This window comes from Microcaecilia unicolor, chromosome 7 (genome assembly GCF_901765095.1).
Source record: "Microcaecilia unicolor chromosome 7, aMicUni1.1, whole genome shotgun sequence".
Taxonomy (NCBI): Eukaryota; Metazoa; Chordata; class Amphibia; order Gymnophiona; family Siphonopidae; genus Microcaecilia; species Microcaecilia unicolor.
Genome location: NC_044037.1, coordinates 131962070 through 131974131, shown reverse-complemented (window position 1 = coordinate 131974131; position 12062 = coordinate 131962070). Strand labels below are relative to the sequence as shown.

The following is a 12062-nucleotide window of genomic DNA, read 5'->3' as shown; positions in this document are numbered from 1 at the left end:
GACTATGAGACAGAAGGGGAAACCCAGAACTGCAGGGTCCAGCAGGCAGCCAGCCAGCAAACAGACAAGTAGCCCCGGAAACAAGCAGGAACAGAGGCAGACAGTAACAGTAGAATACTCCAGGAACCAAGCAGGATCAGAGGCAGGCAGTAAATAGTAGAATACTCCAGGAACCAAGCGGGGTCAAAGGTAGGCAGCAAACAGTAGAATACTCCAAAAATCAAACAGGGTCAAAGGCAAGCAGCAAACAGTAGAATACTCCAGGAACCAAGCGGGATCAGAGGCAGGCAGCAAATAGTAGAATACTCCAGGAACCAAGCGGGGTCAAAGGTAGGCAGCAAACAGTAGAATACTCCAAAAATCAAACAGGGTCAAAGGCAAGCAGCAAACAGTAGAATACTCCAGGAACCAAGCGGGATCAGAGGCAGGCAGCAAATAGTAGAATACTCCAGGAACCAAGCGGGGTCAAAGGTAGGCAGCAAACAGTAGAATACTCCAAAAATCAAGCAGGGTCAAAGGCAGGCAGCAAACAGTAGAATACTCCATGAACCAAGCAGGATCAGAGGCAGGCAGCAAATAGTAGAATACTCCAGGAGCCAAGCAGGGTCAAAGGCAGGCAACAAACAGTAGAATATTCCAAGAACCAGGCAGGGTCAAAGGTAGGCAGCAAACAGTAGAATACTCCAAAAACCAAGCAGGGTCAAAGGCAGGCAGCAAACAGTAGAATATTCCAAGAACCAGGCAGGGTCAAAGGCAGGCAGCAAACAGTAGAATTCTCCAGCAAACAGGCAGGGTCAAAGACAGGATAAGAAGTAACAGGGTAGCACTGCAACAACACTCACCGACGAGATGCTCATCAGACGACCTCTGTTGTAAAGGCAAACCAGAAAGTTCCCAGGTGCTTGATAAAGGCAATCCCAGCTGAGGTCACGAATAAGGGTGAGGCTTGATTGCAGGAACAGCAGAGCATGGCTTGGCAAGAACGGGATCCAGGAACGAACTAGCCTGGACTGGATTTCAGGATTTTCCCCCAGGCTTTAAAATTTACACATAGACTTGGCGCGGCTGGAGGAACCCCAAAGCAAGTCCAACCGGGAACATAGTCACAATAGTGACAGTACCTCTCCCTCAAGACTCCCCCGGTCTCCAGGGGGGGTTGGGTCTCCAGGGATATATCTTTGGTGAAACCCGTTGCCAAGTTTAGGTGAATGAACAGAACCTATAGAACTAGAGATTGAAAACAGGTCTCTGGATGGAGGACAAGGCTGGACCTTGTGCCTAGGGCTAGATCTAGCATTTCGCACTGGAGAAGAACTACAAGCCATACCCGGGTTCTGTGTTACGGGCATAGTAGGAGAATAGAAACTGTGCGAAGACTTCCTAGAACCTTCTCTGGAGGTGAGCGTAGGCTTGGAAGCAGTGCAGGCTTCAACCTGAAAGTGTCGATTCTGGGGTAATATACAAGCGGTGGTGGCGTCGAGCACCGAAGCATTAGAGTCCAGAGACTGGGAGTCACTAATGTCAGTCCATGCATCCGCATCTAAGTCCTGCGGCTCGTCGTCCGCCTTGCAAGTCGGAGGAACGAGACAATATTCTCTGCAAGACTTGCTCCAGTCCGTGATCTCACCACTTCCCCAGTTAAACGTCGGATTTTGTTTCTGTAGCCAAGGTAACCCCAGCACAATGGGTTGTACGGCTGTCTGGAGGACATATAGGGGGATCTCTTCCTTGTGGTCCCCAATACATAGGTGCACGGGAACCATTTGTGTGCTTATGTATCCTTGCATGTTTCTATAGACTGAGAGAATCAGAATGGTCTTCGATAACCTTTGTGTAGGAATGTTAAATTGACAGGCCAGGGATTCATTTATAAAATTTCCCCCTGCCCCGGAATCTACAAAACCTCAGTATGCTCCTTTCCTTGGTCTAAATCAAGCACTGCTGGTAATAACAGTTGATTACAAACTAAGCCAAAAGATAAGCCCACTATGGTACCTGCGGTCAGACTCTGATCCGAGGGTCCAGGTTTATTCGGGCACCAGTCTGCATAATGTCCCGTAGTACCTCAATACAGACATAGATTAAGGGTCCGCCGTCTCTGCTTCTCTTGCATCGAGAGAGGAGTATGACCCAACTGCATAGGCTCTGACGGCTCTAAAGGAGGAGCCCTTCTGGGACTAGGATCCTGTTGGGTATCCCAAACACTCAGTCTCTTTAAGCTTATCTTTTCTGTAGAGCGCCATTGCCGGTTACGCTCCTGAAAACGGATGTCTATCATGTTACAAAGTCCAATCAGGTCGTCTAACCTGGTCGGAAGTTCACGTCCAGCCAACTCATCCTTAATTTGGGATGCCAACCCCTGCCAGAAGGTCGCGACCAGACTCTCATTATTCCAGGCCAATTTAGAAGCCAGAGTGCGGAACCTAATAGCAAAGTCACCCAGGGTCTGGGTTCCCTGTTTTAGTCTCAGGAGTGCAGAAGTAACTTTCCCGGGCTCCTCAAAAACCCGTTTAAATTGATCCAGGAAACTATGGAGATCATGAAGCACCGGATCATTCTTTTCCCAGAGAGGGGATGCCCAGGCTAATGCTCGCCCGGACAGCAATGACATAATGTAAGCTATCCGGGTTCTATCAGAAGGAAAGTCTCGAGACTGAAGCTGAAAGATTATTTCACACTGGTTGAGAAACCCTCTACGGTCTCTGGGATTACCGTCATATCTCGCTGGTGACTTAAGACAGATACCTGACGTGACAGGAACCATATCTGGTACCGAATCTGCAAGTGACGGCGCCAAAACTTGAGGTGCTCCCGGTCCCGGGCAATTGTCTTGCACATATCTCTGTAATCGATCCCTCTGGAGGGACATGTCTTTGGCGAGTCCTTCTACACTTGGGCTCAGTTCATTAAAACGTTTACAGCAATGAGCAATCTGTCTCTGTAGCTCCCTAAGAACGGGTGATTCTTCCGAGCTCATGGCCTTTGGAAACTGTCAGACTTTCTAGGGCAACCTGGATTTGTGAGCCTTTGGGCCACTGCCGAGGCGCGGCAGCGGCAGGAAAACCACCCCAAACAGGAGACCAGGCAGAACTCAGACGGGCTGGTAGGAACAGGACTGGAACCTCCGGACTGGAGCTGCAGCTGAAGTAGAGCAGACTGGAACAGGCAAGGCAGGAACAGCTAGGCTTCACCTGCGCTTGACCCCGCCGTTCCCCAGAGGTTGAGCCCCCGGGGTCGGGTGACCAGCAGGACTATGAGAAGGGAAAACCCAGAACTGCAGGGTCCAGTAGGCGGCCAGCAAACAGACAAGTAGCCCTGGAAACAAGCAGGAACAGAGGCAGGCAGTAACAGTAGAATACTCCAGGAACCAAGTGGGGTCAGAGGCAGGCAGCAAATAGAGGAATACTCCAGGAACCAAGCAGGGTCAAAGGTAGGCAGCAAACAGTAGAATACTCCAAGAACCAAGCAGGGTCAAAGGCAGGCAGCAAACAGTAGAATACTCCAGCAAACAGGCAGGGTCAAAGACAGGATAAGAAGTAACAGGGTAGCAGAATATGACGGGGGGGGGGGGGGCGTGTCAAGATGGCGGATCAGGCTTGATGGTTTCCGGAGCGTGTCTGAGTCCTTTCGCTTATTCCTTAAGATTTTGCCGATATTTTTTTCAATGTGCCTCATACAAAAAGAAAGGGCGTTGTAAAAAGTTTACTGCCGACAGCTTTAAGAACAACGCAATTGCAGACAACGCTGGACCGGTATGCCACAAGTACACCGCGCCCAACCGGCTTGAGTCTACCCGCAGTGGGGGAAGGTGAAGGAGCATCAAACCCACAGGGAACGGAAACAACTCTGTCCTCGCCGGATGTGAATCCACCGCCATGTCCCGCCGTAGCCTGGCAGTGTTTGGAAGTTCAGGAGCTCTCGGAATGCGTTGCTCCAGATTCTTCGTTCGGTGGCGACTCTCCCAGAACGGCGAGAAGTAACAACGGAAGGGAAATTGTTTCCCCCATGGTGCCTACACTGGAATCTATTTGGGCAGCGATACAAACCTTGACTTCTACAGTCACTCAGGCTGCGCAGGAGACGTCCTTAATCGTGAGTAAATTGGATTTACTAACAACAGCTTTCGACACGTTGAAGCAAGAAGTTGTGTTAAACAAAACGCAGGTTCAACAAGATATAACTACCTTGACTGTTAAAACGGACCTATTAATTAAGGACAAAATGATAATTCATCGGAAAATAGAGAACTTTGAGAACTACAATAGGCGTTTGAACCTTCGAATTCTTAATTTCCCTCGCTCATCAGAGATGAATGCCATGGAGTTATTTAAAAAATACTTGACTGAAAACCTATCTGTCTCACCTACTCTAATACCTCCTATAAATAAAATATTTTATTTACCAATTTCTAAAAAGGGAGAAGATGGGAAAGCAGGTCTACAAGATTTATCAGCCTTCTTGGAAAGTTCTAATGATGGGATATTTGAAAGGCGAACTCTTCTTGTTTCATTTGTGTTCGAACAAGATTTAAATATGCTTAAAAAACTGTATTTTAAAAATCTTGCTAAACCATTTTATGGTGAAAAACTCTGGATTTTTCCAGATGTTGTGAAGGTTACTCAGGAGAGACGACGAACCTTCTTGGCACTGAGGGACGAAGTTAAAGCTCTGGGTGGAAAATTTCTCTTGGCATAACCTTGCAAATGCCAAATATGTTTTTCTTGAACCAGAACATTTGCGATCCTTTATAGATTTAAAAAAATTGAACAAATAGAACCAGTTTGAGTTTTAGATCATGTAATTCACTATATAATGTAAGCGGCGTAATCCAGGCCATATGCTTTAATTTATTTCAGATTAACTCTTCCCCCCCCCCCCTCCTCTACAAGTTAGTGGTCTAAGAAAGAAAATGTATTGTTTTTCTTTTTCTTCACAAGAAGATTCCTTAATTTTAATTCCTTTTCTGTTTTTCCTTAACAAGATGTAATGCTTGTGATTGATGTTAAAAATTTATAAATAAAGAAATTTAAAAAAAAAGAAGTAACAGGGTAGCACTGCAACAGCACTCACCGACGAGAAGCTCATCAGACGACCTCTGTTGCAAATGCAAACCAGAAAGTTCCCAGGTGCTTGATAAAGGCAATCCCAGCTGAGGTCACGAATAAGAGTGAGGCTTGATTGCAGGAACAGCAGAGCACGTCTTGGCAAGAACAGGATCCAGGAACGGACTAGCCTGGGCTGGGCCGGATTTCAGGATTTTTCCCCCAGGCTTCAGGATTTACACATAGACTTGGCGTGGCTGGAGGAACCCCAAAGCAAGTCCAACCGGGAACATAGTCACAATCGGGAAATTTTGCCAGCTAAGAAAGGGGGTTGGGCATTCCCAGGCCAAGTTTTATTAAATAGCATTACTAGCCTGAAAATGGTGCAGGTAGATATAGCCAGATGTTCAGCAGCACTTTTAGCCAGTGAAGGGAAAGGGAAATGGGACTTGATATACCGCCTTTCTGAAGTTTTTTGCAACTACATTCAAAGCGGTTTACATATATTCAGGTACTTATTTTGTACCAGGAGCAATGTGATTTGCCCAGAGTCACAAGGTGCTGCAGTGGGAATCGAACTCAGTTCCCCAGGATCAAAGTCCACTGCATTAACCACTAGGCTACTTATCCAGATAAAGATAAGTAGGTAAATTAACCCAGTTATCTTTTACCTACTTGGTGGAATTTTAAATATTGACATCCTGAGGTTTGCCCTTATTTTATTACTGCCATCTCCTGTCTAGCCCAGGTACTATTGTAACAGTCCTTGGCCAGGAGCCATAGACCACAACTTCTTCTGGAACCCAATACACATGCACTATGACTATTAGTTGTGTCCATTGTGTGTGATTATGATTTATGTGGCTGTAAGAATGCCCTGTTGTCAACATATGCCATGGTGAGTGTATCTTTGGATAGAGAGGCATTATATGGGCTTGCCAGTTTCTTTGTATCTGAATGTTGTCATGATAGGTGTGTGTCAGGAGAGGAGGGATGTTCTAGTGTCTCATAACGTGCGTAACTGTCAGTGAAATTTTCATGATCTAGGTGTGTGCTTTTACCTTACATCAGAATACAGCAGGAAAGTGTCATGCTTGCTTTTCTATACCCTGGACTTGGACTGTCTGTCTTCAGTTATTCTCAATTCTTTCTCTTTGCAGGTTCTCCAATGTTCATGTGCTAGAAAGAGGAATTCAGGTTCTGATTGATAGGCAACTACCAAATGGAGACTGGCCTCAGGTATGGAATCCGCGATCAGTGATGACCACAGCTCACGCAATATAGTCTATTAGCGTCATTGAAATTTCAGAGTCTCTACTTGCAAATCTCACTATAGACAGGACTTGCCTAACAAAATTCCAGCCACCTGTGCCATGCCCTACCAAACTCTTAACCACTCAAATTCCACCCCACCAAACTAAATATGAGTCAATGGCTATCAGATTTCTCCTTTGAGAAATAGCTAAAGAGGTTAAGGTGCTTCTGCTTGGAGAAGAGATGGCTGAGGGGAGATATGAGAGTTTTATAAAATCTTCAGTGGAATGGATGGGTAAACACAAATCAGTAGTTTTACTCTTTTCAAAAAGAGCAGAGGGTATGGGACATGCCTTGAAGCTTCTAAGTAGAACATTTAAAACAAATCGAAGAACATATTTTCACAGTGTATAATTAGACTGTAATTTGTTGCTGGAGGTTGTAGTAAAAAGCAGTTAGTGTAGCTGGATTTGAAAAAAAGGTTCAAAGACGTTTCTGGAGGAAAAATCCGTAAACCCTTATTAATGTAGAAATGGAGAAACCACTGCTTATCCCTGTGGTGGGGGTTGGGGGGGGGTAAGCGTCATGGAATTGTCTCTGTTTTTTGGGATTCTGCCAATTACTTGACACTTGTTCTGTCTCAGTATGGCCATTCTTAGTTCTTACCATAATAGTACAGTGAAGCCCCGGGATACATGACAAACTTGATCGATCTACCTATGAGAAACACATCCGAATCATTACGAACGTACCTAAACCTGTACTACCCAAGCTGCAAAGGACTCAAATACAAATCAACCTACGCGTCCAACTTTTCCTACATAAGCACCCAATTGTGGAACACATTACCAAAAGCCATGGAAACCTCGTACGACCACCTACACTTCCAGAGAACACTAAAAACTTATCTTTTTAAAAAGACATACCCTACGAACCCAACAAATGCCTGATCTCTGCAGCACAATAACACTAGAATTCAAAATGCACAAAACACAACTCTCCCATTGTTCAACAACCTTATGTAGCTGTCCCACATGAACTTTATCTCATCTAAACATCACTCTGTATTTGTAAACACCGGAGACTGCAAACACACCTCCGGTACGATGTAAGCCACATTTAGCCTGCAGAAAGGTGGGAAAATGTGGGATACAAATGCAACAGATAAAAATATTGGCAAATAAGGTCTGTTTGACCCACTCCATTTAATACTTACCAATACATGCTTTGGTTGTTATCTTCCTTTGCTTTACCATCATCCTCTATAGAGACAGTCTCATATTTTGTACAAGCTTGATTGCCTGCAGAAAGATATAGATATGTACTTCCACTCAGTCATAGTTGAGTGCATGCCAAAGCATGTCCACTGTTGTATTGGAGTTTGGCATGCATCTTTATTCAAATCTACTTTGCTCTGATCATAGCCTCCTCTTCCTTGCTTAAATTTTATTTATTTATTACAGATTTGTTTTACATAGTAGCATAGTAAGTGACAGCAGATAAAGACTTGAATGATCCATCCAGTCTGCTCAACTGTCATATTCATTATCACAACGGTTACCTCCAACAACACAGACACCCCATCAGCAACCAATCTTGCGAAATACTTCAATGAAAAAAATAACAAAGCTCCAATTCATGATACATACCAACACAACAGAGTACACAGACATCCTTGAATGTCTAGACCCAAAACCCAGAGAATACCCAGCAGATCGATCTTGGACCAACTTAACACACTCTCATCAGACAAAATCTCTCACTGGCTCGGAAAATACACCAAATCGCAGTGCAAACTAGACACTTGCCCTACTAGTCTGATAAGATCTGCACCCAAACAATTCAAAACAGACCTCACGAACCACATAAACTACAGGCTTCAAAATGGGCTCTTCCCCATGGATAAAGGAAACATCCTACTTACACCGCTGCCAAAAGATCCCAAGAAAAGCACATTGGACCTAACCAATTACCGCCCAGTAACATTCATTCCGCTCATAACCAAACTCATGGAAGGTGTACTGACGAAACAACTTACCGAATACCTAAACAAATACTCAATTCTGCACGATTCTCAATCAGGATTTCGGTCAAATCACAGTACTGAAACCGTTCTAGTGTCTGCAATGAACTCATTCAGACAAGCAATTGCAACCAGTGACAACATACTCCTCTTACAATTCGACATGTCTAGTGCCTTTGACATGGTGAATCATAGAATACTATTACATATACTAGAATACTTCGGAATAGGAGGCACAGTTCTCAAATGGTTCAAAGGATTCCTGACCACAGGATCATACCAAGTAACAACGCATGCAGACAGATCACCCCCATAGACACCCGAATGTGGAGTACCCCAAGGATCCCCCCTCTCACCAACCTTATTCAACCTAATGATGATACCGTTAGCCAAACTTCTAGCCAATCAAAACCTCAGTCCTTACATATATGCAGACAATGTCACAATCTACATCCTGTTCAAACATGATCTAAATGAAATCACCATCAAGATCAACCAAAGCCTCCAAATCATGCACACCTGGGCGGATGCATTCCAACTAAAACTTAACGCAGAAAAAACACAATGTCTTGTACTCACCTCCCAACATAACACAAAAAACTTCTCTACCATAATCACACCATACTGTTCTCTTCCAGTCTCACAAAACCTGAAAATTCTCGGAGTTACTATTGATCGAAACCTCACCCTCGACACCCACGTGAAGAACACGGCGAAAAAGATGTTCCACACCATGTGGAAACTCAAAAGAATAAAACCATACTTCCCGAGATACATCTTCCGTACCCTGGTATAGTCAATGGTAATAAACCATCTGGATTACTGCAACGCACTATATGCAGGCTGCAAAGAACAGACTATCAAAAAACTCCAAACAGCCCAGAATACTGCCGCCAGACTCATATTTGGAAAAACTAAATATGAAAGTGCAAAACCCCTAAGAGAGAAACTGCACTGGCTCCCACTTAAGGAACGCATCGCGTTCAAGATATGTACGATGGTACACAAAATTATTCACGCAGACGGCCCAATCTACATGCTGAACCTAGTGGACTTACCTCCCAGAAATGCCACAAGAACATCCCGCAAATTTCTCAATCTGCACTTCCCCAGTTGTAAAGGACTAAAATACAAGTTGATGCATGCCACTGCCTTCTCTTACACGAGCACGCAGATATGGAATGCTCTACCCACAGACCTGAAATCAATTGTCAAAACAAATAACTTTCGCAAATCTCTGAAGACATACTTCTTCAACAAGGCCTACAACGAGAACCAATAGCTTCACTGATCCATTTTCCAAACCCAACCAGCTATGAAAATCTACTTATACAATCACCCGCCTAATCACTTCCTCTTTCTTCCCTACTTAATCTCTGTACACTACTAACTGTATCTGATATTCTGGAATGACAATGTCATAACAAAACTATATAAGCCACATTGAGCCTGCAAATAGGTGGGATAATGTGGGATACAAATGCAATAAATAAATTTAAATCAACAATGAACTTGAGATTATATACTTGATCATGGTCTTTCTTTGGTGTTTCTGGAACATAGACTGTAGAAGTTCGCCCGGCTCTGTCCTTATGTTCCAACTATTGGAGTTGCTGTCAAAGCCCACTCCAGCCTAACCAAATCTGTTATGTCATTTGTGGAACACGGACTGTAAAAGTCTGCCTGGCACTGTCCTCACCTTCCAAATTACTGGAGTCTCCATCGAAGCCCTCTCCAGCCCATCCTAAACTAGATTTCTATATGCAGGACATAGACTGTACAAGCCAGCCAGCCCAGCACCGGCCTTAGGGCCCCTTTTACCAAACTGCGGCAAAAGGGGGCCTGCAGTGGCATCAGCATGTGTTTTTGATGGGCACCAAAGCCCCCTTTTATCGCAACAAGTAAAGGGTAGGTCTTTCTTTTCTTAAGGAAATAGCCATGTGGCAAGTGAAGCCCTTGCTGCGTGGCCATTTTTTTTTTGGGGGGGGGAGCTCTTACTGCCACCCATTGAGGTGGCAGTAAGGGCTCCCGTGCTAACCCTGCAGTAACAGCAGTCTGCCCGATTACTTCCAGGTACACACCAGCACTACAAAAATATATTTTTGTAGCACCGGATATGATGGTGCACTGGAGGTGGGAACTAACAGCCCGGCAGTACTTTCTTTTTAACGAGCGGTAAGCCTGCAATGGACTTACCGCCACTTTATAAAAGGGGCCCTTAGCATTTACAGCCAGAGTTGCCGTCTAAGCACCACTTGATATGCAAACACATATGCAACCCTTTAAATTTTGTTTTTTATACCAATCATTTTCTAATTAGAGATCCTCTATGTTCATCCCATGCCTTTTTGAATGTCAGCACCATTTTTTTCTCCACCACCTGCCTTGGGAAGGCATTCCAGGCATCAACCACCCTCTCTATGAAAAAGAAGAGGTTTTCTACCACCTCTTCTAATAAGCTATTCCAGGGGTTGCAAACATATTCATGTTTAAAGGAAACATTTCTTGTTGCTCCTGTATGTTCTTATATTTTTGGTTTCTGCATTTTCTGATATTCATGGTTTATAGCTGATAAACACTGTATAAAAAAAAACACTCCCCTGCCAAAAACTTCTTTTTCGATGTACTCAGTTTTGTACCTTTTCTTCGCTGGTGATTGCTATGTGACTCAAATGTACACATTTAATTCCAACAGACTAGATACCCAGAATAGTACTTATAGCATGAAAACACATTTTGTAGTACTTTTATTAATGTTGAACATTTTATTGTAGATTTTCTGGTTTTAATATATTTAACGTCTCTGATTTTTAAAAATAATTTAAACTGATAACTCCCCCCCCCCCCCCCCCACCAACATGAAACTAAGTTTATCAGTTCAAATTGTAAACTCCAAATTGTGCAGCCATTCTGCCAAAAAGTGGAGCTATAATCTACCCCTTCACCAACCTACATTATTCCCCATCACTGTCTCTGAGCAGGAGGAGGAAAATGGTGTCTCTTGCTGCTGCTTCTGTGCACATAGGCCCAATTGCCATTTTGAAAAAGAAGGCTGTGTTGGTTTATATGGAGTTTGCTGGGACTCTCCTAACCTGTAAGTAGGACTTCTACATAAAATGTATTGATCAGACTTTTATATTCTGATATTTACCAATAAAGGTTCAAAGGATCATTGATCTAGGGTATTACAGAATACAAATACAATTTGCTTTAAAGACAAGAAATTCAAACAAAAATATTCATAATAAAAATCATGACAATTCAACATAATCAAATAAAATGCTACTGACTATCTTAAAAGCACATATTTATGAAATAAAAATATTTTAATCGCTTTTATAAGTGCATCATAGTTAAATAGAAACCTGATTTCTCTAGGCAAATTAAACCAAATATTTACTGCATGATAAGAAAATAGGGTAGAAAATGTTTTCTGTGAAACAGTACCCTTAGGATGTGGAAATGTTATGGAAACCGGGACACGACAAGAGGAGACATACCATGCAAGATTTTAAATATCAGAGTATAATTTACAAAGTACTCTTGCCTCCACCTGAAGCCAATGAAAGATGAAGTTATCAGATTTTTTTTCAAGCCAAAGATTAACTGAATTGCTACATTTTGAACCATTTGTAATCTTTTCTGTAAAGTTTTGGAAATACCCAAATAGACAATGTTACAGTAATCTAACTTACTTAAAATTAGCGATTGAACTACTAATCTAAAATGATCTAATTGTATAT

The 12062-nt window shown here is 43.3% G+C and overlaps 1 protein-coding gene across 1 annotated transcript in view; it reads left to right on the top strand.

The window, feature by feature from the left end:
- The window catches only part of LSS (lanosterol synthase), a 968970-nt gene that overhangs the window by 901774 nt on the left and 55134 nt on the right, over positions 1–12062 (top strand). The window contains exon 21 of the mRNA XM_030210819.1: positions 6203–6281. Coding sequence (XP_030066679.1) covers positions 6203–6281 — 79 coding nt within the window. The remainder of the gene's footprint in view (positions 1–6202; positions 6282–12062) is intronic.